This window comes from Urocampus carinirostris, chromosome 10 (assembly GCF_059441175.1).
Source record: "Urocampus carinirostris isolate Australia breed hairy pipefish chromosome 10, RoL_Ucar_1.0, whole genome shotgun sequence".
Taxonomy (NCBI): Eukaryota; Metazoa; Chordata; class Actinopteri; order Syngnathiformes; family Syngnathidae; genus Urocampus; species Urocampus carinirostris.
The window spans coordinates 1392694-1419709 of record NC_142358.1 but is presented as its reverse complement, the minus strand read 5'-3'; the positions used below and the strand labels follow the sequence as shown (position 1 = coordinate 1419709).

The 27016-nt window shown below is 38.8% G+C and overlaps 1 protein-coding gene across 2 annotated transcripts in view; it reads left to right on the top strand.

Moving 5' to 3' along the window:
* Window positions 1-3219: 3219 nt before the first annotated feature.
* stim1a (stromal interaction molecule 1a) overlaps window positions 3220-27016 on the top strand; it is a 90253-nt gene continuing 66456 nt past the window's right edge. The window contains exons 1-3 of one of the 2 annotated variants that reach the window (XM_088345503.1): window positions 3220-3446; window positions 10505-10623; window positions 24962-25092. In XM_088345503.1, the coding sequence (XP_088201629.1) occupies window positions 10515-10623; window positions 24962-25092 (240 nt within the window). In that variant the 5' untranslated portion in view covers window positions 3220-3446; window positions 10505-10514. Of the gene's footprint in view, window positions 3447-10501; window positions 10624-24961; window positions 25093-27016 lie in introns of both variants that reach the window. The other variant, XM_088345502.1, reaches the window with a different exon arrangement.

Here is a 27016-nt window from a genome sequence, read left to right as displayed (position 1 = left end):
GCTGGATTTCTTCTTTGTAGGTACTGTAAAAATCGGCCCGGAAAGTGCTTGCAAAGTGCTTGAATTTGGCCATAAAAAAGGTTGACGAACCCTTGCTTCTATTGCAGTGGTCTCGCACAAAAACTAAATTCTTGGAGTTGGGGTTTGGGTGAGTTTGGGCCAAAAAGAAGTGCTGACATAAAAACATTCCACTGTTCTTTGTCTCAGCGTCTCCAGTGACCCGTTTTAAGGTTCGAAAATGTAATAAAAACAATACTTTTTTACACAAAATAAAATTTTAAATAGAAAAAAAATCTTTATCTCTTAATTTGTTTCTCATGTCCTCTTCTCTCTTTATCTGTTTTTTTCTTTTTATCTTTCTTTTTCTCTTTCTCTCACTCCCTCTCAAAGTAGAATGCAAAATTAAGAATTAGTCATAAAATGAATGAGAATCTTTTTTTTTTTCGCTTTCACTCAATTCTTTGAGTTCTCTTTCTAATGTGCTGTTTGTCTTGTTCTTTTGTTCTTTTTTCTCACTTTCGCTCCTTTTCTTTCTCTTTGTCCCTCTCTCCCTTTCCTTTTATTTATTTTGTTCATTCTCTTTCCCTTTCTCTCATTTACATTCCTCTCTTTTTCTTACTATCATTCTCTTTATCTTGCTTTATCTTTTTCATATCTTTGTCTTTCTATTCTCGTTGTCTCCTTTTTCTCTCTCTCCCTTTCTCAATTCCCCTCACTTAATCTCCTTTTATCTTTGTGGCTCTGCCTGTTTTTTCACTTTCTATGTTTCTTCCTCTCTCTCTTTGTTGCTCTCTTGTTCTTCCATTCTATTTGTTTTTCTCTTGTTCTCTTTCTCACTCACTCACTATATTTTTCCCTGTCTCTTTATCTTTTTCTATCTCTTGTTTCCCCTTTCTAATTATTTTGCTCTTGTTTTATTTATCTCTATTTCTCCACCTTTTGTTGCTCTTTTGTTCTGTCTTTGTTTCTCACTGTATCTCTTTATTTCTTTTTTTGTTCACTTGTCCTTTTAGGTTCACCTTTTATATTTTGGTTTGTCATGGTGATTTAGAGGGCAGCACGGCGGCACAGTGATTAGCGCTTGTGCGGCACAGTTCTGAGGTCATGAGATTGAACCTTCCTGTGTGGTGTTTGCATGTTCTCCCCGTGCTTCTGTGGGTTTCTTTCGGGCACTCCGGTTTCTCACACATTCCAAAGACATGTATGTCAGGTTAATTGGCTGGTCTAAATTGTCCCCAAGTGTGACTGAGCAAATGAGTTGTCTGTCTCTGTGCCCTGCAACTGGCTGGCAACCAGTTCAGGGTGTCCCCTGCCCACTGCCCGAAGATAGCTGGGATGGGCTCCAGCACCTCTGCGACCCTATTGAGGATAAGCAGTGCAGATAATGGATGGATGGTGATTTAGATACACGTTGTATTCATATTTAGGGCATTTGGATAGCATACCTGTCAACCTGTACAATTTTGCCGTACAAAGTACGTTTATTGTGCATTTTAAGACCTGTACGATGTACAAGAAAATCTGTACGGAAAAACGCAAATTTGTCAATTATGGGTACCATCCGGTATACACCGACTATCACAAATTGGCAAATCAATCAAGTCAAACCAGTTCGCCGCGGTAGCCTTTCCATCGTTTTTTTTCTGTTGCAAACGAAGCGAGTGGTTTGATGCTACTGTGCGCATGCGTCTGCCGCCTCGGATTTCATGTCGTAGTTTTGTAGTGAAAGGAAGTCTGTCTCTTTTTAGAGAACCGGCTTTTTCGGCTCAACTCATTAAAGAGAGCCGGCTTTCAAACGGCTCACTTGCTTTGATGAATTATATTAGAAATTATTATGTTGTATAAAGAAGTATATAAAAAAAAGTATAAAAGGAGAAAATGAGAAAAGACACGTTTGTGGTTATCCCTTTAATCAGTATATTACCAACAATAATTTAATGCAGAAAATGAATTGATAATTTGAATAAGAAAATGTATTATTCTACTTGATTATATTTGGATGTATTTTTTCCTTTTACAGTGAACGTCCAAGCTACTTAATTTTTGAACTTTTTTTATAATAAACCTCATTCATGTCGAGCAACTCAATATCTCACAATAAAACGTATCATATATATATATATATATATATATATATATATATATATAATAATAATTCCACACTTGCAGGCAGCACGGCGTTAGCTTGTGTGCTGCACAGTTCTACTGGAACCTCCAGTGTGGGTTCAAATCCAGCTACCAGAGTTTGTATGTTCTCCCCGTGCTTGCGTGGGTTTCCTCCCACATTCCAAAGACATGCATTTCAGGTGGATTGGCCGGTCCAAATTGTCCCTTGGTTTGAATGAGCGAGCGAGTCGTCTGTCCCTGTGTGCCCTGCGATTGGCTGTCAACCAGTTCAGGGTGTCCCCTGCCCACTGCCCGATGATTGCTGGGATGGGCTCCAGCATCCCCGCGACCCTCCTAAAGATAAGTGGTGCAGCTAATGAGATGAGATGAATTCCACACTTGTTAAGTCTACCGATTTGGTCGGGAGACTACCTCTTTGGCTACGATTCTCCCGCCTACCAATGTGAGAGCAACATCTACCGATTTCTAAATCATTATTTATTTTTGGTCGCCGAAATTTTTATGTGAACAAAGTTTTGCCGATTAAAATGTAGCCGAATTATCCATAGTCTTTATTTTATCATCGTCTTTTTCGCCGTTCTGCACCGGAAAAAGCTTTGATCGAGACTATGCAATCATAATCTCGAACTCCACGTGATCTCATTCCTTCGAGAACAGCAGACGAATAAGAGTGCTACATATGACTATGTTAAAGAACACAAGAAAATTTTGAATAATTAAACCTTTTAATAATCACATGTAAACATAAAATAACAGTAAAATAGTATTTACTAAAGTAGTAGTTTTATTGTCTTTTCAAATAATAATAATAATAAAAAGAAGAATCGCGTCGAAAAAAAATCTCCAGATTTCCCATTTCTGACACTTAACATGTATGCTATTCATTTTTTTCTGGCTCTTTTCCCTCCCTCTAACTTTCTGTTTTCGCCTCTTTTTCTTTCTGTCATTCGTTCTCGTTGAGTTTACAAATAAAATGTTCATAACACGGAGTGTATTGTAGTTTCCTCGCTCGTACACATGAGAGCGACAAAAAGTATTTTTTGATGTTCCGGCTATAGAAGGCGCGCTTCGCTATCCGACTATCATGGGAAGACCACCGATGAAGCGTAGAAGAAGCCCGCTAGTGTTCTCATTCTGCGGCATACCGACTTCTTATCCCTTGTGTGGTTTGGTCCGTCTACCTTATTTTTGCGGGAGACCCAAAAGGAACCGACACCCCGAAAAGGGTTTGGGTTGTCGTTTCGTGTACTCTTTAAGGAAAACGTAACGATGAGAGTCCCGGCATAAAAGTCCATCCGAACGCCGCTTCTTCATGAGACGTAAGTTTGATTCTGATATTGACAGTGCAGCGGTTCCTATGCTATGAAGTGGACCTGAAATGGTCCATTAACGTTTGACTTTAAGTTACATGCTTATACTCAATATCAATGGGGTTTAAAAACTCGGTTCTGTTTCCGAATGACTCTGTTGTCATGTTTGCTAGCTCTGAACATAGCGTCGACGTTGTCACCCGTGGAATGTAAACCGGTGTTGCGCTTTCACAGAGTCTGAGTGACGAACAGAAAATTTAGACTAAATTGAAGAATTTCGCGAAACAACTTTTCAAACACCACTTAAGGACGGCAGAATACGGGAAAATATGCAGCGAGTAATCAAAAACAGTCCCGATAGATGATCTGCTGCCCGCTGCCATGTCTAGTAAGACGTTACCAGTTTATGATACCGTAGAAGAGCCGTTAACCTGAGCTCGTATTCAATATTAAAAGGGTTAAAAAACTAGAAAATGTTGGTTCTGTTTCCCAATAACACTGTTGTCATGTTATATAGCTTCGAACATTAGCATTGATGTTGGAACCGGTAAAATGTAACAGGTGTCGAGATTTCACAGAAATTCGGAATATTTGAGAACATTTCAAGAATTTTGAGGGACACATTTTCAAACCTCACTTTAGGACGGCAGCGGATAGGGAAAAAAATACAGGGAGTAATCAAAAAATCCCAAAAAATCATTGTCGGCTCTCTATCCAGTCTATAAGACATTGCTTGATATAATGAAGTGGACTGGAGATTGTCCATTAGGGTTTGACTTTAAGCTACACCCTTATTTAGATAGATAGATAGATAGATAGATAGATACTTTATTCATCCCCGAAGGGAAATTCACTTTTCCAGCAGCATCCCTAAGCTGAGAACAATCGAAAATAACAGAACAATCGAAAATAACACGGGAGCTGCTGGAGTGGCTGCCATTCGTGACGGCGCCGGAGAAACGATTCAATTTGAATCATGTACAAACAAACAAACAATTGAATCATGTACAACAAACAAACAAAATATTTCAGTATTAATATGGTTTAAAACTAAAAAAAAATGGTGGTATTGGTTCCAAATGATTTTGTTGTCATGACAGAAATGCATATCAAACTAGTAGCTACGGCTGCACGATTTTGTGGAAAAACCTAATTGCGATTTTTCAGAACAATATTTTCGACTTTCAAAGGAAAGTGCATTTTGTTTGCCAGTTTTTTTGCGAGTACTTAAACCTCGGATGCATGGCCTACCATTAAATGCACTCTTCCATTAGTGTGGGAAAAAATACTAATGGCATCATGTCATGCACATGTTTTATGAGGAATACCTGGACTATGACAACATTTCAAGTTTTTTTTCTTTTTTTTTTAAAGATTTGAAAGAATAACGACCTATGGTTTGTTTTTTAACTCATGCATTAGAGCACCTGTGTCAAACTCCCGCCCCGCGGGCTACGTCCGGCCCGCCTTGTAATCCTATCCGGCCCGCAAGACCATTTTACATAATTGTTAATAATGGCCCGTCAATATGAACTACGCCGTCTCATCCCTGGACATCATATTCTGACGGTTTAGTCACTGTACCTATTCCTTCATATATGACGTATACTATACTACATACCAGGGGTCGGGAACCTATGGCTCCCTCTCTGAGTACCTATGGCTCAGAGACAAATTTAATTGCATGCAAATTTTCTCCATCTTGTTCAAAACTTAAGCAATTGATCCTGTTCAGATACACGCAAAGCCAAACCAAAGCTGAAGTACAAAATAGTACTTTTCAGAATATTTGGGGCACATTTTCACTACAATTTACAGTCGAGGTGTCACACAAAAAAACTTGTTTTGGCTGTACAACGCTAAAGAATCCTTTATATAAAAGCTCACTATATAATATGTGTTCAGTGTTCAGATACTTTTTGATAAATCTACGGAACAAATTGTGAATTTGCCAAAACACCGGAAGAGAACTTAGTTATTTGATTGGGTGAGTGGGAGGGATGGGCGGAGCTATGCAAAAAGTGCAAGCACTTCCTCCCATCTCTCGTCCTACGCCGTCCACATCAGGCTCCCTGTTCTCAGAATGTTGTGACGTTTTTACAAATTAATTTGTGTAGCATTATCATATTTCTACTTTTGACAGAGCTATATTAAGGAGAGCACAATCTTTTGGGATATTTAAGTTTTTTTTATTATATACATTGACATAGGAGCAAAGGTATTTGAATGTTATTTTAATGTTAAGTTGTTTAAGTTAAGTTCTAAGTTGTATAATTTAACAAGATATTTTTATTTACAGCAAAATAATAAATACTGTATAAGTGATTTAAGGTTTAAATGTAAATATTCTTGTCTTTTTTTATTCATATTTATGTTCCAAAAACATTTAGTTTAAGTGTGTTCAATAAATGTTTATCCTGATTGGCCCGCGACCTTAAGTGTGTTTTGAATTTTGGCCCCTTGTGCAATTGAGTTTGACATCCCTGCATTAGAGGGATGATAGTATTTCAGAATTTGATCAACTTTGACCTGAGTCCATGCTTTTGTGCCAGCTGTTTTCCAGCTTTATTCTTCATGCTTTGTAATTGCCGAAAACAATTTAGACAAGAAGATAAAAGCATACTATTTTTGTACGTATCAACTGAGATTCTTCATGTTAGTAACACTTTCAGAGATTATTTTAGTTGGGCAAAAAACTTCAGGCTGTTACCTTTCAAAAGATAACAAAACCGTCCAGATTCTTCAAACGGTTCAACAACAGCATTCAATATGATTTTGGTAAATCTTTGACAGAGATTTTACATGAATTTTACAGGATTATTGGAATGTTAAGTAAATAGCACCCTTTTCTGTTAAGCATTGTCAGGATTGCTGTCTAAAAATGCTTGTTTAAAAAATCCAGTGTAATGCGATTCTACAATCGCACTATGTCACATCTCAATGTCGATTAGATTTTGGCTAATCGTAAACCCCTACTGGTAGGCATTCGCACTGATCAATAATAAACAAGAAGCCTGATGCAAACCTATCCAAATATTTATTAGCTTTTGTTAAAAATACATTATTACACACACATTGAATATTTTTTCGATAGTCATGTTTAACTGTATGACAAGTGTGTTTTAAGCCTAGATTTAAACAGTTTCACGGAAGTTGCAGATCGAATCTAAGAAAATAAAGCTTTTCACATCACCAGGGGCCCAAATGGAGAATGCTCTCGAACCTGCGGATCTCTTCTTGGTTCATGGGCTCACTAGCAGACCAGCATTTTCCGAGCGAAGGCTCTGAGCAGGAACACGGGAAAATTAAATCTGAACGATATAAGGGGGCATAATTTTGTACAGTACCAACAGAACCTCAAAATCACTTCTTAAGCTGACGGGGAGTCAATGTAGGTTAACTAAAATATGTAATTTGTAATTTCTTGTCTTAGTTTAAAGTCTTACTACAGCATCATATACCAGCTGCAGGTTCTTGATGCGAGACTTTGGGAGACCGGAGAGTAGTACATTATAGTAATCAAGATGGAAGGTAACAAATGCATCAATTATAATCTCAGCATCAGACTGGGACAGTATAAGGCAAATTTTAGTAGTGTTGCAAAGATGGAAAAAGCTGTTTTGGTAATATTCTTAACGTGTAGCTGGAAAGACAGATTAGGGTCAAATGTGTAACCTCGATTTTTGACTGAGTCACTTTGGCCGTGTTTGAATAAAAGCCACGGCATTTTGATGGAACAATGATTAACATTTCAGTCTTTTCAGAGTTGAGGTCCAATAAGTGAAGTGACATCAATCTTTTTTATCTCAGTGAGGCAGGTCTCCAAATTTCAGTGGGGCATATTCCTCCATTTGAACATACAGTAGAGTGTCATTTGCATAGCAATGGAAACTGATATTATACTTGGGAATAATGTCACTTAACGGAAGCTTATAAATACTGAAAAGTAGGGGACCAAGTACTGAGCCCTATGGAATGCCTCAGGTAACACTAAGGGGCTCAGTGGTCATTTTACCATTTCTAAAATATATCTAAAATTATGCATGACAGTGGTGTGTTGATAATATTTAAAACTGAAGGTCCACGGACCTCGAAAAGATCTCTAAATCAGCGAGCCCAGAAGTGGGTAGAACAGGCAAGTAGTCAGTTTGGCCGTACTCACCAGAATATCAAGTGACAAATCCTTAAAACAAGAAAAAAAAAATCACCGGACCGGCACTATCCCTCGCAACTATAATTTCCAGATCTTAAACATGTGACGTATTTACATTTATTACAAATTTCTTCCCGGATGTAAGGAATCTTCTTCTCAAAGAAGACCATAAAGTCATGAACTGAGTGGGTAGAACCATCTAATCTGTTGCCTCGTTAGCAATGCTACAGTCTCAAAGAAGATTTGGGTTTTTTGGTTTTTGGTTTTGTGCAGCAATTACCTCATAGAAACAAGGTGTATTAGGAGGGACAAAGGCTGCTTTATACTTAAGCAAGCGGTCACACCAGTTCTGACGGAGAGCCTCAAGCTTGGGAGCGCGCCATTTTTGTCAAATTTCCTTCAGTATTGTTTAAGTAATAAAGTTTTTTCAGTAAACTAAAGCATCTGTCTTTTTGGCCGAATGTGTTTCCATTTTTATGAGTAGACATATCAATTAACTTATTAAAACCAAACGTTTCAATTAGAGACCGAAACGCAACAGTAAGCGAACTATGTAGGGAATTTATGCGATTGTTAATGTCCCCCAATAATTATTTTGTCTGGATAGGTTACTAGGTCGGACAACAATTCCAAGAATTCCTCTATGAAAAATGAGTATGGTCACGGTGCGCAATCAATAGTCACTACAAAAATTGGCGTTTACATTTAGGAGGATCGCATGACAAGAGACCCAAACGCCTTTCTTGGAGTTTATAAAGATATAAACCCACGGCTGACCAAAGAATTCAGGCAAAGGCAGGAATTGAACTTTAAAAAGGCTACTGCACTAGGTAGAGAGATCCGATAGCTTGCTTGACCGAATCCCTCTCAGCTACTTCCGGTTTCAGTAGCTGCATTTATTGAAAAGTCATGCACAGTACATACAATGGAGTCACGCATGCACATTACATTACATACAATGGAAAAAGGTGTGTGTGTGTGTGTGTGTGTGTGTGTGTGTGTGTGTGTGTGTGTGTGTGTGTGTGTGTGTGTGTGTGTGTGTGTGTGTGTGTGTGTGTGTGTGTGTGTGTGTGTGTGTGTGTGTGTGTGTGTGTGTGTGTGTGTGTGTGATATAATAATATATATATATAATTATATTTTTAATTTTTTGGGGGGTGGAACATATTTTTAAATTACTTGCTGCATGTGACCAGTGGGCCCTAGTTTTCCCATCCCTGCATTCCAATCAAAAGTAAGATGAAAAATCAATGCAGAATTAGCAACTATTCATTTTTTTTAAATTTTGAGGTCTAGTGGTGGGCAAATTACGGCCCATGGGCCACATCCTGCCCACCAAATAAAAATGGTCATAATATAATGACACATACTTCTAATAAAACAATGTTCGGTGCCATTCTTCTCCCTTTGTATGTCAACAAAAACACTACTGCAGAAATACTACAAAATTAGTACAAACATAAATATAAAATCTAGTGCTTAAGAACAGGGACCTAATATATTATTTTGCTTTTACAGTGTGACCTCGCTACTTCGCGGTTCGACGTTTCCGGACTCAGTGCTTCGCGGTCTGTAATGGTAAAAAAAAATCTTTTTTGAAGGGGCGTTGCTACTTTGCAGATTTTCACTTTTTGCGGGAATCCCCCTCGGCCGACGACCCAAGTCTCTAAAATGGAGGCACTTCACACACTGGTCCGGACCCGTTCTCGTTTCCCTGTGTTGTGCCCATATCCGACTCCCGGGGAGGATTCTGCGCTTCCGACGGGATGGCCTCCGCGCGGAGCGCCCGACCCGCTCGGCTTGACGCGGTGTCGTGCGTATCGCGCCCGAAAGTACCCGCACCGCAGGATAGGGGCTCGCTCGCAAATAATAAGGATAAGCGGTGCAGATAATGAGATGAGATTTTATTTATTTTTTTTTTTGAAGGGGCATTTCTACTTTGCAGATTTTCAGTTTTTTTTTTCATTAACCGCGATAACCGAGGTCTTACTGTATTCTGAAAAGGAAAAATAAAATAGCAATACTACAAAATACTGAAGAGATACTAAAAAGAGTACTATGGAAATACTACAAAATACTTTTACAAAAAATGGTACACAAATACAACTACAGTAATATTGTCGAAATAATACTACTCCAGAAATGATAAATAAATACTGCTACAAAAATTTTACAACAGAATTACTACTAAAGAAATATTACAGAAATAATCCTAAAAAAATCATCAAAAATACCTGTAAAACAATACTATATATAAGAATATTACAGCAGAAAAGTTATGACAGAAATAATTCCAAAATGATACAGAAATATTATGACTTAAATGCTACAGTAATACTACAGAAATATTACAGATATACTACGAAAAAAAATCAACTATGGATAAACAAAAACAACGGAATTGTACAAAATCCAACTGCAGAAATACTACAAAAGTACTAAAATTAATACAACTAATCCTTAAACTAAATTTTAAGATTAGTGCTTACAACAGGTACCTATTATTTATTGGAAGTGCTCGTCATTACATGTTGACCATTTTGCACAAGTGGCCCGCAGGCCGAGGTTTCTCACCTCAGGGCTAAAGTAAAAATAAAAAAATGCTTGAATGGAAAATACTCGACAATCAGATCCAGCCAATCAACTTTGTTTCAAGTCCACAGCACTTTGTTTTAACTCAGTGAGATTTTGAATCCTGTTTTTACTATTTGCTAATCCGAAGTGTGCTAACATGTGCACAAAGAACAAGAAATACAGGTTGAGTGCGACGTAATTTTATCTAAGTCCCACGAGGAAAGACGGACAACTTTGTCTTTTCTTCATAGAGGAAAAAAATCATCTCGTCTTAATTTCATCTTTTGTTTATTGTGATGTGAAGACATTTTCGTGGGGACGCTTTTGTTTGTTTTTGCAGCAGCGGAGCAAAGATGAAGCTCAACAAGGTGGTGGCCCTATGGATATTCTGCATGTGTCTTTTTGGAGGAAGCAGGACCGACAGAACCGCTTCGCCCTCGGCTGAAGAAAATGGAATATCAGGTGAGAATCATTGTCAACAGGGTGTTTGAAATCCTTGAAAAAGCTTGAATTTTTAATGTTGCATTTTCAAGGTCAGGAAAATACCTGAATTTTGGGTGAAGTGCTTGAAAATGCTTGACATTGTAGCCAATCTGTCTATAGACCACGCAATAAAGAATAAAGTATGAGTAAAGTATCTATCTATCTAAATAAGGATAAACTGAAGGAAAAAAAGTGCGTAAAAATGACGCCTACATGCCTGCTCTAAGTCATTATGGCATTGTCATGTGAAGCGTTGAAAAATAAATGGCTTCTCAGATCGTTGTTTTGATTATGTATTATCAATAATAATAAAACATTATAGACCAAATTATTTGTAATTTCATATGTTTTGCAGGGGATCCTTGTAAAACACCTGAAATATAAAGGAAAATATTAACAGAACTACACAGTTTGTAAAATATACAACTATTTTAGTTTTTACACAGAACAAATTTAAAGTGGAACATCTACACAAAATCCTTGAAAATGCAAAATGATAAAATAAAAAGTAAAAATACTAAAGCTTCTGTGCTATGAAAATTGACTCACCATGAAGTAATATAATAAAAAATGCACCAATCCTTATTGATCTTTGAGCCATATGTACTCAAAAAAGGAGCAAAATAGCACCCATTAAAAGCAGTTATTTGTTATCTGTCTCCAGAAGTGAGATTTTATCTTTTATTGTACTTTTATCTTTTAACATCAGAGTGTCCTTTTCAGATCAAAAGAATGCATAAATATTAAAGATTTACAAATCAATATATTTATGCAGGGTTTAGTGTTAGCATTAGCATGTCCACTGAAAAACAAACACACAGCCTCTTGATTAGGCTCAGAGAAACTTAATTGAAACATAGTTTTTAATACAGAAATTCCTCTGTTTTCGCGATTGATAGGGACCAGAACTATCCGCAAAAGGTGAAAATCCGCAAAGTAGCGTCACACCTTCATAAATGCCACCAAAGGGTTAAAATTACGTCATTACTGACTGAGAGTGAACGACTTTAACAAAATAACAACTATAGAATTACAAATAATAACACACAATATATAATTTCAGTTGCATGATTGGCTTTATTGTCATTGTACAAAAGTATGAAAAAATGGAGGGCTTCTCTTTCGGACTAAGGTATTTAGAGCGCTACTGGCTAGCTGCGTGCTAGCATTGAGTGTCCTTGGTATGAGTCTCTGTGGTGATTAAGACACCCAATACACACACACAATCTGCCCCTTGCAGGAACTTTCTGTGTGCCAATATCAATTACAATAAAGGCTATTCAATTCCAATTCCGCGAAGGAGTGAACCAAAGGCACGAAGTGGCGAGGGGTCTCTGTAATTTGATTTTTAATTATTTTTTTTTGTAAATAAAGCCTGCCCCAAAAATGATTGGTCTTAGAAGAATAATTTTATTAGCTATCAGTAAAATATGTTATCATGCATCCCTAATCTCAACTAAGTTATTATCATTATTAGACTATGGCTTTTTTGAGTGTTTTTAGGCGGGGAGACACTCAAAAATGCCTGCTAGTCACACTTTTTTAAAAGTTTGCATAACTCAAAAAATTGAACTTTTTTCACCAAACCCGCACTAAATCTAGAAAATTCAGAAAATTTCCATCCTGGGAAAGCAAGTTTTATGATTCTAGCATTCATGGTTACAAACTTATTGTCATTATTAGAAATGTTTCTTTACGGTTAGGGTTAGCAATCAAACACCGGGGACCGGCTCACGGGGGTGGCTGAAGGTCCCCAAACACAAGCCCGGGAACGGGCTGGGCTTCCGGCTTCCAGGCCCCCAACTCACGCAAGTCACTTTTTGACCTTCACTTGATTTTGCATATTTACAGTTAGCAGGGCAACACGCACAACAACAGGTTGTTTCCATGTGAATGGCTTCAACTGCCTGCTTCGCCATCATTTGCCTTGCAAACCTTTAACGAACAGATAAACAAGATGCAAACCAGTTGGCCTGCTTTTTTTTTTGTTTTGCAAGGCCGAGCACACGCCTCTCGTTCCTGTGACGTTCGGAAACATCCAACATGCAAACTTCCATTTGGAAACACTCGTTTCAAAGCAATTTTCACTCGCCGTCTTTCTAACCAGATTATTTAATCTTAGATGGGGGAAAATGCTTGAATTTTGGTTGAGGTGCTGGAAAATGCATGAAATTGTTGCCATTGTCACGTTTCCTAGCAGTCTGACTCTATAGACCACACAATAAATGAAGAAAAATGAAAAGCAAAAAAGTGTGTAAAAATTATACTGCTCGCCTGCTCAGGTGGTTTGTCATTATGGCGTTGTCATGTGAAGCGTCACTGCCCTCTACTAGTCGCACCCAAGAGGACAGCTCTATTTAGAAAACTTGTGAACAACAACAACGCAAAATCCCTGAAAATGCAAAACAGTAAAACACAAAGTTCTGGGTGTCTCCTGCCCACTGCCCGAAGATACCGGGATGGCCTCCTGTGCCTCCGCCACCCTACTGAGAATAAGCAGTGCAGATAATGGAATGGGGGGAAACATTGAACTGAACTCTTCAGTCTTATATATAAATGATAAAATGCAAAAATACAAAGCATTTTAGTCAAGTCATGTTTTTTGTATCACCCTTATCACAAGGAGTATCAAAGCGTTGCACTGACCACAGACTATTACTACACCACCCCCCTATCTAAAACCAACATAAGGGCAAGGAGAAACTCAAAAACCTCAGCAATAGGAAAATTAAGAAACCTTGAGAAGGTACCGCACTAGGTAAACCGTAAATTCCAGACTATAAGCCCGCTACTTTTCCCCCAAACTTTCAACCCTGCGGCTTATTCAGTGATGCGGCCAATTTATGTAACTTTTCTAACCCCCGCCAGCGGCGCTCGAGTACAAAAGGTAAGATTTAGACCGGTGGAATATATGCGCCAAGGAAGACCGCAACTCTTGGCTTGACTAACGACGAGAAAGGCAACTTTTTAGCAAGTCTGTCAGTGGATCCTGACAGCGTATGGCAGCATAAAAAAAATCCACCGTCACCAACGGGCTCCGAAAAGCCCGTAAAGTGAGTGAGTGTTTGTGGACGCGGCAGACAATAGTGGATATACATTTTTCCCACCCTTACCTTTGGAAATATGCACTTTCTTCTTTGGATTACTTTCAACGGGACCCGGACTCTGCCGGTCTGCATCAAACCTTAAGTACCGGTATCATTTTCCGTTCATTTTGCCGGCTGTGATTCTTGGACTGTGTACTTTAATCAAGGATATTCAGTTTCAATCGCGGGACTTAGTCGGGTCTGGGTTATTTTTTTGTTTGTGTTACATATGTTTAATGTGGGTGCATGCGGCTTATATACAGGTGCGGCTTGTGTAAGTACAAAATCGGTTTTCTTCTTAGAATGTGGTGGGTGCGGCTTATAATCAGCTGCGCTCTATAGTCCGGAATTTACGGTAATCCCGCTTCCAGGATGGCCAGGATGCTATTTTAACCAATTTAGACACAGACCCTTTGAAAAACATAAAAAAATATCGATTAAAAAAAGGAAGACAAAAAGCAAAAAAGCAGCAGTCAATAGAAAGCTTAAATGCACTCTGCTTCAAAGCAACCAATATCCTTAAAATGAGGCAAAGTTTGTCTCATTTACTTTGTCTTTCGTATTGAACTTAATTATTACCCAACACTTATAGAGCCCTTTTTGTGTTTGTAAACAAGTGTGACGTGGCCAAACTGTGCGTCCATTGTTGAGGCAGAATAGCGGAATTATTGTCCGTTTATAGCAGCCCATTGACACAAAAGTTTGTAGATAGCTTTAAATGGTGCTAGCAGCAAGATAGCAAAATTATTTTAGTCATCAAAGTGAACTAAAATGAAAATGTTTTTTTTAGGTCGATGCTGGATTTTTTTCTTTTGAAGTTATGAGAAAAAAATGAAAAATTGGCCTTGAAAGTGCTGAAAAATGCTTGAATTTGGCCACGAAAAATGTATACGAATGCTTTATTAAATCTTTTCAGCTTGTAGTTCTGACTACTAGATTGACTTTTCGAGCTCCTCAGTTTGTACTTTGCACAAAAAGGAACCTGGACAAAATTAGCGTAATTGGCAGTTATGTCATCGCCTGTCTTTTCTGTTTTGTAATTGTGTTCATTATAGCTTTGGATTTTCATAATAGTCACATTGGACATTTTAGTCATTATAATTCAGTTCATTTTAATAATGTTTTTTATGTTTTTTTTTTTTATTCCCTTAGCGCAGGCGTCATGAACTTATGGCTCTTTCCATGATTACATGTGAATCAGGGTTGGGTAGGGTTACTTTAACTTGATTACTTTCAATTACTTTTGGATTACTCCAATACCAAATATGCTAATAAAAGACAAAAGAAACTAAATATGAATAAAATGATGACTCACAACACGTGGTAAGCTTTCTCTCCTGGCTTTGATCTTCGGCAAAACTAACATAAAATGCGACAGAAACAAAATGGATATAAATCCAAACAGCTTGCCGTTTTGCCGTTCCATGTATTGCGTTACTCCCCAAGCCTGCACAAAATTTAGTAATTTTATTCAGATTTAGTTTCTTTAGTCTTTTATTAGCATATTTGGTATTGAAGTAATCCAAAAGTAATTGAAAGTAATCAAGTTAAAGTAACCCTACCCAACCCTGCGTGTATTAGAAGATAAAAGTTTGCTAATGCAAATTTCATCTTTGTTGTTTAAATTCAGATTTTCCCCTAACCGAGTTAGGCACATGCAACTCTAAAGTAACACTGTTGGTGAGATCAGTCCTTTTTATCAAGGGCGCAGTTTCCACTACAGCGGGGTTCAAGGATCTTTTTGACTCAGCCATAATAGTAAAACTTTCATATTTTAATTTTCAATATTTTCATTTCTTTGAGCGAGAGAGGCATCATATATTTTAAGACAAATTTCAGCAAAACCGCCAAACCTGCTCTCCAGAAAAAAATCAAACTTTTTAGTGCATGTCTTTTCAGATGATTTGATCAAATTTATGGAATGACAATGCCAGAGCCTACGTTCTATATAAAAAAAAAACCTTTATACCACTTAAAAATTGTCTACCTCCTCCATTTACTAAAGATTGTTGAGGCCTATTTTGAACTTTTATTTTTTTTCATGAATGGTTTGAAAACAAGGTGCAAGCGGATTTATTTTGCAAAAATGTCCCAAAATACTGCAAACAAGGATACTTGACTCATTTACCTACAGCACAGACTGCGCGGGGCAGTAAAAAGTGAGTATGTGCATTGTATGCATATTCCTGTCCACCCCTACAGCTCACTCAATCAAGTTTCTCTATGTGCTTGTCTGGGGTTTCTGGGTGTTTAAAGTTTGTTTTGTGTGTTTTCATTATATTGCCTCTGAACCAACATTGTTAAATGAGATTCCATATACAGTATATGATTCTTGAGTGATTTGCAGCCAAAATGGCGTCTTTTGGTGTAACACCTTGACTTTAGTTGGGACTGTTGTTGAGTCTAAAAATGTATAAATCCACAGCTGACCAAAGAATTCAGGCAGAGGCAGGAATTGACGTTTGAAAAGACTACTGCAGTAGGTAGAGAGATCTGATAGCTAACTTGACCGAATCCCCTCAACTTCTTTTTCAGTTTCTGCATTTATTGAAAAGTCACGCATGCGCAGTACATTCAATGGAGTCACGCATGCGCATTACATTACATACAATGGAAAAAGACTGAAAAACGTTGGTCTTTGAATGTGATTATGCGTGCGTGCGTGTGTGTGTGTGTGTGTGTGTGTGTGTGAATAATTACTTGTGTATTAAAAATAGAAAACAGGTTAAAAAAGTTAATTTGTAACATAGAAGTCTGAGAAATACTCAATAACTAAAAGTAGCTTACTTTACATTTCCCCCCTGTTGTGAATTTCAAAGAATATCAATAAAATCAATACCAGCAGTTTCAAATTAAAACATCTTTAAAAAAAGACATCAGATTACCAATTTTATGAAGAGGCGAAAACCTTCAAAAAGGAAAAAAATCCCCTCCTCCCATCCCGCCAGGGGTTAGGAATGTTTTTTTCTGGAAAAACATGGAGTAAAACAAAAAAATAAATAAATAAACCAACAGAAAATTGATACTTAATTGATAATTACACCTAAAACGAACAAAAAAAAACCCCGCTTATTTTTCAGTGTAGTTCGTTCTTCTCAAAAATAAAATGGCTTTTTGGGTCAAAAACGTTCCCAACCCCTGGTTTAGAACTTGTGTTCTCATTCCCCTAGCACCCCTATTGTCTCCAGTGTTTGGGTGGTGTAATTATAGTTTAAATTATTGACTTTTAACAAACGTTTTTTATTATCTATTGCGGCAAAAATTATATCATGATAATTATCGTTATTGTTTTATCGACCAAGCCTACTTATAAAAAAAACAACCATTATCATACATTGTAAAATGTTACATCATAGGTGTCAAACTCACGGCTCGTGGGCCACATACGGCCCAGTGTACAATTATATCTATCCATCCATTATCTGCACCACTTTCCTCAGAAGGCTTGCGGGAGTGCTGGAGCACATGCCAGCTATCTTCGGGCAGTGGGCAGGGACCCCCTGAACTGGTTGCCAGCCAGTCGCAGGGCACACAGGGACAGACAACTTACTCGCTCATTCACACCTAGGGACAATTGAAACCGGCCAATTAACCTAACTTGCATGTTTTTGGAAATGTGGGAGGAAACCGGAGTGCCCGGAGGAAATCCCCGCAAGCACGGGGAGAACAGGCAAATTCCATAGAGGAAGACCTGAAAACTGTGCTGCACACATGCTTACCACTGCGCGGCCGTGCTGCTCTCGTCGCGTCCCATGTGCAGAAAAGCATGATGCCACCACCCCCCTTATTTAGAGTAGGGATGTTATTCTTCGGTTTGTGCTCTCCATTCTTCTTCCTCCAAATACGCTTAGTGGAATTATAACCAAAACAATTCATTTCGCTCACTCATTCACAATCATATCCCGTCTGTGTCAAGTCAAGTCATTTTTATTTGTACAGCCCTTAATCACAAATAGTCTCAAAGGGCTTCACAAGTTATTATATAATAGAAGTTTAGGTTATTTGTATGCTATAGAGTAGAAGTGAGTTTTAAGCTCAAATTTAAACATTTCCACTAAGGTTGCAGATCGGATCTCAGGGGGAAGAGCATTCCACAACACCGGTGCCCAGATGGAGAACGCTCTCGAACCAGCGGAACACTTCTTGGCTCTTGGGATCACCAGGAGACCAGCGCTCTCGGAACGAAGGCTTCGGGCCGGGACATAGGCGGAAATCAGATCTGAGAGATATGAGGGGGAAAGTCCATGTATGATTTTCTATAGTAATAGGAGAACCTTAAAATCGCATCTTCGGCTAACAGGGAGCCAATGCAGGTTAGCCAAAATTGGGGTGATGTGATCGTACTTTTTTGTCCTAGTTAAAAGCCTCGCTGCAGCATTTTGTACCAGCTGAAGACTCTTGAGTCTGGTCATCGGAAGACCGGAAAGTAGTGCATTACAGTAATCGAGACGGGAGGTAACAAACGCGTGAATTATGATTTCCGCATCCGACTGAGAAAGTATAGGACGAATTTTAGCAATGTTACGGAGATGGAAGAAAGCGGTTCTAGTAATTTTCTTCACATGTGTTTGAAAGGACAGATCAGGGTAAAAAATGACACCTAAATTTTTAAGTGAGTCGCTCTGTGTGATGTGGCAATTGTCGATGTTCACAGCGGTTTTAGAGAATAAGTCACGGGACTTAGATGAACCAATTACTAACATTTCAGTCTTTTCAGGGTTAAGACGCAGGAAATTGAGTGACATCCACTCTTTTATCTCAGTTATGCAGGCCTCCAAATTTCCACAGTTTATGTGGCAGATTCCTCCATCCGGAGATAGAGTTGAGTGTCATCTGCGTAGCAATGGAAATTGATATTATACTTGCAAATAATATCACCTAGTGGAAGCATATAAATGCTGAAGAGAAGGGGGCCAAGCACTGAACCCTGCGGAACACCACAGGTAACACTAAAGGGCTCATATGCAGGGATCAGAATTTTCCGCGGATCGGCGGATTTCCGCTGTTTTTGAACCCCAAAGGTCATTTCCGTAAATCGTCTAAATTCGATGAGAAAATATTTTGGGGGGCTGAGGTATGATACGTGACTGTTTCGTCACACAACGTGGTTTAGCTAACAAACAGATCGACTCCTACCATTGGTCGATATGTTCGCTGATAACCAATCAGCGGAGCTTTTGTTCAGAGCAATGGCTTTCTCAAACATGGCGCTCCTTCTGGTCTTTTTAAACGGTGAAATGAGTGTTTGAAAAAGTAAATATGAAAATACTAAGAAAAGAAGACGAGGCTTTTGTCTCCGAGATTGATAAAGGAATCAAGAATACATTGAAGTGGTCATGGCTGGAGAAGACTGTCACAGTAAACATTAAAATCGGCGCAAGGATATGTTTTTTTTTTGTCTATACTGTGTCGATCTGATCAATTATGGTACGCGAGGTTGTGTGGTACTGATCGATCATGCTAAAATGAACAAGCACAAAGCAAAAATAGCTTGCCGGTGATCAAATTAGGCACTCGGATCCGCATTTAAAATCGGCAGTGAAACTAACAGTAACACCACCGGTTCAACATTATTGGCCATTCCAAATCCTTCCACTTCAAATACTAACGGCAGTCAACCGCTGGTTCCCCTGTGTGACAGAAAATCCCAATCTGAGGTATTTAGAAATCTATTTATTTATGAAATGATTTTATCTTTTGTGTTTATACAATATTTAGAACAGGATAAACAAAATAGAAAATTTGTTATAAACATGATTAAAATTATTTTGTATCATTATGATCATGTTCAATATTACAAATGCTTTTAATGTCAATATATTATATTTTTTTTAACGTATATATACAAAACTCAATTCCAATGAAGTTGGGAAAGTGTGTTAATTGCAAATAAAAATTGATCCAAGTAAATTGCAAATTCTTTTCAACCCATATTTAAATGAATGCACAGCAAAGACAACATATTTATTGTCTTCACTCATAAACTTTATTGTTTTGGGAGAAAATCATCAACTCTGTAATTTGATGACAGCAACACGTGCCAAAATAGTTGGGACAGGTGTCAATAACTACTCAGAAAGTGGATGAATGGAAATCAACCAACTATTTGCAGGTGAACAGATGAATTAGCAACAGGTGAGAGTTGTTACTGGGTATAAAAAAGGGAGACCCGAACAAGCTAAGTCATTCACATGCAAGGATGGGGCGAGGTTCACCTCTTTGTGAACAACTGCGTGAGCAAATTGTTGTACAGTTTAAAAACAACATTCCTCAAAGTACAATTGCAAGGAATTTAGGGATATCATCATCTACAGTCCATAATATTGTGAAAAGGTTCAGGGAATCAGGAGAAATCACTGTGCGTAAACGGCATGGCCGTAAACCATTATTGAATGCCCGTGACCTCCGAGCCCTCAAGCGGTACTGCATTAAGAACCGACATCAATGTGTCAAGGACATCACCACATGGGCTCAGGAACACTTTGGAAAACCACTGTCAGTCAATACAGTTCGACGCTATATCCGTAAGTGTGGGTTAAAACTTTATGTTGCAAAGCGTAAGCCATTCATCAACAACATCCAGAAACGCCGCAGGGTTCTCTGGGCCCGAGCCCATCTAAAATGGACTGATACAAAGTGGAAAAGTGTTCTGTGGTCTGATGAGTCAGTTTTCCAAATTGTGTTTGGAAATTGTGGACGTCGTGTCCTCCGGTCCAAAGAAGAACAGAACCACCCAGACTGTTATGCACGCAAAGTGCAAAAGCCAGCATCTGTGATGGTATGGGGGTGCATGAGTGGCCAAGGAATGGGTAACCTGCACATCTGTGAAGGCACCATTAATGCAGAAAAGTACATTCAGGTTTTGGAACAAAGTATGTTGCCATCCAAACAGAATCTTTACCATGGGCGCCCTTGCTTCTTCCAGCAGGATAATGCCAAGCCACACACTGCACGTCTCACGACAGCGTGGCTTCGTAGTAAGAGGGTGCGGGTGCTTGACTGGCCTGCCTGCAGTCCTGACCTGTCTCCCATTGAAAATGTGTGGCGCATTATAAAGCGCAGAATAAGACAAAGGAGACCCCGGACTTTTGAACAGCTGAAGCTGTACATAAAGCAAGAATGGGAAAGGATTCCACTATCAACGATTCAACAACTAGTCTCCTCACTTCCTAAACGTTTATTGAGTGTTATTAAAAGGAAAGGTGATGTAACACAATGGTGAAGAAGCCCCTTTCCCAACTACTTTGGCACTTGTTGCAATTATAAAATTCTAAGTTTATCATTATTTGCTTATGGAAATAAAGTTTATGAGTTTGAACATGGATAATCTTGTCTTTGTGGTGTATTCATTTAAATATGGGTTAGAAAAGGTTTGCAAGTCATTCTATTCTAATTTTACTGACATTTTAAACTTTTTCCCAACTTCAATGGAATTGACTTTTGTATATATATATATATATATATATATATATATGTATAATACATGGTTTCTGTTTTGTTGGATTTAATTCATTCTAGTGCAATTTTCACATAGCAAATAAGATAAATGCTGTTGGCTTCAGGGGGGCTTCGCGCCCCTGAGGCCCCCACCGGGCTCCGCCCTGGACCTGGCCGGGGCCTGCGGCCACTGTACCCTGGCTATTTCAGCTAAAAATGAAAATCTCCATTCTGATCCCTGAATATGTCAATTCGCCATATTTAACACAGTGTGTCATATCTGAGAGGTAGGATCTGAACCATAAGAGGACGTTTCCTGAGAGACCAATCCATTTTTCCAACCATTCTAGCAAGATATTATGGTCCACTGTGTCAAATGCAGCACTAAGGTCCAGCAGCAGCAAAAGTGATGATGCGCTAGAGTCCATTGCCCGTAGGAGATCATTGGTTACCTTAATCAGAGCTGTCTCAGTAGAGTGGTTAGCCCTGAATCCTGATTGCATTGATTCAAAGAGATTGTTCTCGGACATGAAATCATTCAGCTGCTGTGCCACTACTTTTTCAAGTATTTTAGAAAGAAACAGTAGGTTTGACACAGGTCTATGATTACACAAGTTTTTTTGGATCAAGGTTGGTTCGTTTCAGTGTGGGTTTAATGACTGCGGACTTAAAAGCCGCTGGAACTACACCTGAGGAGAGTGATATGTTTAAAATATTTAGAACTGAAGGTGAAAGAACGCCAAAGAGACCTTTAATAAGTGAACCTGGAAGCGGGTTGAACTGGCAAGTCGTCGGTTTGGCCGTATTCACCATCTGTTTAAGATTATCGAGTGACAGTTCACTAAAACGGGACAAAATCCCTGGACAGCCACCATGTCGTGCAACTATAGATTTGAGTCCTTTAGTTTGTGTTGAATCAATACTGTCTTTAGAGATTTCTTCCTGTATGCTTTGGATCTTCTTAGTAAAGAAGACCATTATGTCGTGGGCAGAATGAGTGGAGCTATCTGGGATAGTCTGTTGCCTTGTAAGCGATGCTACAGTGTCGAAAGGACCTTGGGATTGTTCTTTTGTGATGCAATCACCTTCGAAAGGTAGGCTGATTTTGCAGAGGCCAGGGCTGCTTTATACTTAAACAAACTATCACACCAGATTTGATGGGAAAACTTCAAGCATGGTAGCGCGCTATTTTCATCATTAAACCAAGACGTGCGTCTTTTAGGTCGTGATTTAAGCCGGATGGGCGCAACTGAATACAGGGCACTAGCCATGGTAGCATTGAATTCATTTAGGAGTGGTTCGATAGAGCCTATGTAGGAAGGAAAGGACGCAACTGCTCCTGGAAGAATATTGGAGAGCTCAGAAATTGTGCCCGTGCTTATATTGCGTCCATTGAATCCTTCAGTTTTTTTGGTACTAAATTTAGCTAGCACCTCAAATAAAGATCCGAGATAACTGTAGTACACGGTAACACCGCTATGTTTGAGGTTGAAACTCCTGGAGTCAGAACCAAGTCGAGCGTGTTCCCATCTTTATGGGTTGGCAAATCAACCAGTTGATTAAAACCCAATGTATCAATTAGAGACTGAAACGCAACAGTGTGTGAACTGAGTGGGGAGTTCATATGAATGTTAAAGTCCCCCATAATTATAATTTGTCTACATAGGTTACTAGTTCAGACAAAAGTTCAGCAAATTCGTCTAAGTTATTTATGGTCCTGGTGCGCGATAGATAGTTATTACATAAATTGACAATGGAGAGGACCTCATAACAAGAGCCTCGAACGACTTGTGATTATTAGAGGTATGAGGAGTAAATTTCAGCGTTTTTTCAGAAATGAGCGTGACACCGCCACCCTTTTTCAAAGAACGTGCTACATGGCTGTTAACGTAGTCCGGTGGCAAAGCATTATTTAGTGGTAAAAACTCATCTGGGCGTAACCAAGTCTCACAGAGACCGAAACAGTTAAGATTATTCGTGATTATAAACTTATCAACAAGTAACGCTTTAGGAGCAAGTGATCTAACATTCAAAAGACCAAATTTTAGCTTTGAATCATTTAACTTTGCTGTAGTCTTTGTGGAGATCGTCGCCGTACGTGTGCGTTGGGCTTCAGGCGTCGGTTGACTCGCAGAATCGACGAAGAAATGACGGTTGGATTAGACAGATCTTCATGTCGTTGCTCCTTCAACTTTACATGCTTCCCTGCACGACATCCTCGCTTCTGTTTTCTGTCTTTGCGCCGTCTTGGTCTTCTTTTTCTTCGGTGGAGCGGGAAAGCAGGGTTAACCCGAGTCCCTTTGGAGCTCATTCGGGATGTCATGGGTGGTATAGAAAGTGCCCGAAAAGTTGAAATTTAAAAGCCCACCCAGTCGGATGACCTCCTCCCGGCTGTCGGTCTTATTGGCATGTATCCAAAAAGGAAAGCAGGAGGACAGTGGTAAATAGTAGGATAGCCGGATAGCAACTAGCCGCAACGTAAACACGCGCCGCCATGTTGGAAACCGGAAACTTGTGAAATAATTGTTCATCTATTATAATGACCCAGCTCTGTGAAATGCTGATAACGCTTAAACTACGGATCCCACAATGCAGCGCTTCTGCTGCAGCCACTAGACTTCTCGAAAATGTTCCCGCACCAATCAAGTTAGATGTAGGCTCACAAGCGCAGCCACTTTTAATACTATCCACTGACAAGCAACACGTCGGCCTGTTGAAAATCGAGACTGACAAGTACATTTAGTAGTCAGGAAGTGGAGATGGACTGCTCAGTGCCAAACTCCCATCCATCACGATGTAAAGGAAGGCTAAACAGAGAAAAGCAGGGTGATGTTTCTGTTGCTAAACCCTTAAAATGGCTGAGCAAAAAGTTCATTTGTAAAACGGAGCCAAGGAGAGGCTGAAAATATTTTAACTGACATTGCCTGTAAACCCGGTTGTCTTCTTTGTGGAGCTATATGGGTGTAATCAAGGAATTTAATGTAAATCGGCACTATAAGACAAAACATCAGAGTAAGCTGAAAAACCTGTATGCAGAGCAGAAGATACAGAAAGTTGAAGAGTTAAAAAAGAATATGCTAATCCACCATGTTTTTGTTTTTTTTTTAAATCAAAAGCTAAATCCCAAAGTTAAAAGCACAAATTTAATTTATATTTCTTTTTTTTTTGTATTTTGAATTTGTAGTTTTGACAGGGGATATTTGTATGGGGACTAATGTTTTTAATTTGTTTAATGTTTAAGTTTGTTTATTCTGGAATTATATTCCTGACTGTTGTAAATTTATATTTATGTTTAAAAAAAACAACGTTTTTTTGTTTTTAATAGATGAAATGAAATTATCTGCATTTATATAGCGCTTTTCAAGTCAATGACTTCCCAAAGCGCTTTTACATTGTGCTTCACATTTCCCAATAGCGGCCGTGATCTGTGCAGCCATGTAAGGCGCTAACCTGCTTATTGGGAGTAATTGGGGGTTCAATGTCTTACCCAAGGACACTTTGACATGTAACACGGACAAGCCGGGATTCGAACTGGGATCCCTTAATTCTAAAACGATCGCTCTACCTCCTGAGCTACTGCCACCCCAGATATTTAACTTGCTCGGCCCGCAACTAAGGGTGTAGTTTGAGTTTTGGCCTTCTGTGCAATTGAGTTAGATTGACAGAAAAAAAAAAATCGCTGTATATTATTAACCTAATACCCCAGTTTAATTTCTTTCACATTTAAAAATGGGGAGAATCTGATTGTGCATATTTTTAGTTGTGATTTGCTCTGGATTTTCCCCCGCCGTCAGATTTTTGCCGCATCGATGGTCCGCTTTGCCGGGACAAAAACCAGGACCTCAGCTTTGAGGCCATCCGCAGCATCCACAAGCAGATGGACGATGACAACAATGGCAACGTGGACGTTGTGGAAACTGACGGGGTACGTTAAATTCAGGGTTGGTATGGGTGCTTTGCAATTTTTGCAAATGCTTAAATTTTAATTGTGTGTTTTCATGGTCATGAAAATGCTTGAATTTTGGGTGAAGTGCTTGAAAATGCTTGAAAATATTGCCATTGTCAAGTTTCTTAGCTGTCTGACTCTAGACCAGGGTTCAGAAATGTTTTCGGTGTGGAGTGCCAATTTCAAAATTTCTTTTAATTCAGTGTGCCACACAAAGATCAATGACTCGCACTACAATTTTTTTATATTTAACAGAGCTGTTATCTAACACCAGTCCGGATATACAACATGGATAAACATTGAAATCGTATAACTGACCAATTTATCTACCACTATTCTTGTTCATCAATAAACCAAAAAATGGATGTGAGAAACATGTGAAAAGTCCTGTAGCCATCCATGACTTCGTTTACCACTAAAATTAACCACAATCAACCATCCTTCATCAACAATGAACTACAATCAAAAACAAGTGATATGGAAGGCTACCATACCATTCATCAATGAAATCTTATTGCAGAAAATATCAAAACTTGAAATCACGGCAGCAAGGCAAAAGGCTACTTGAAAATAAGTGTAACAGAAATAACAGCTGATTTGGTCGCAGATATAAAATGTTTTTCTGTGCTTTGCTATGCAGTGAGCAATGTGATAACTTGCTTCACTGGTGGTGATTTTAGCAGTGACAAAGGTTTTCAGAGTCTGTATTTGTTGGCCGTACCTGGACACAGCGTGTTTTAATGTATCCACCTTGTCATACTTATCCTTGAATTCATGTTCATGTATCGTCTCGTAATGACGTTCAACGCTTGATGTGCGAGGTACAACGCTCTCGAGGTATAATGCACAAACAGCACGTTCATTTTTCAGCACAAAGCCCCAGTCATTTGTCCACGCTGGCTGAAAAGAACTGGATTTTCTTCGCTGGACGAGCCGTCATGATTCATTCATTCATTGCCCGCCGGTGTTTCTGTGGCTGCGTTACAACACGGATCTTTCCTCCTCTGCGAGGCGCGGCGCAGACACGCACTCACACACAAAGCAGAGGAGGAGACGTGCTCCCGTAGACACGGGGCGCAACTGAAAATGTCTAAATTTCGAAAATGCGATTAATAAAAAAAAAAAAAAAAAAAAAATTTACTATTTGTATTATATTCCCGTGTGCTATCATGCCACTGGTTAACCTCTTGCGTGCCACTGCTGGCACGCGTGCCATAGGTTACCGACCCCTGCTCTAGACAATGCAATAAATGAAGAAAATTTGGTAGCTTGTTATGATGGCGTTGTCATGTGAAGCATCACTGCCCTTTACTGGTTGCTCCCAAGAAGAAAGCTCTATTTAGAAAACCAGCGAACAACGCCACAAAATCCATGACAATTCAAAACAATTAAATAAAAATGTACTCGTCAGTGCTGTAATTAACTGATAAATTGCAAAAAAAATAACTACTATTTTTTTCAATTATTTTTTTAACCAATCTAGACATGTATCCTGTGAAAAACATGCAATAAATATGTTAAAATAAGTCAAACAAAAAAGATCAGCCGTCGATTAATAGATTGAGTAAGTGAGAGTCTATCCAATTAATATCATAAAATTCATTAAAAAAAGTTCCAATTTGGCTCATTTTTCTGCTTTCTACTCATACAGTGAGTGGTACAATTTATTGCAGAATTAATGTCTGATTATAGCAGCCCATTGGCACAAAGATCATAGATAGGAACAGCGCAAATGAGCACAACGTTTGTGCTAACAGCAAGACGGGGATTTTATTTTAGTCAACAACTAAAAAACCTTCTGGAAGAATTGAAAAATTCGCCTTGAAAGTGCTTGAAAACAGCTTAAATTTGGCCATGAAAAGGGTGTTTGAACTCTGCACACTTTATTTGTCAATATTAATAT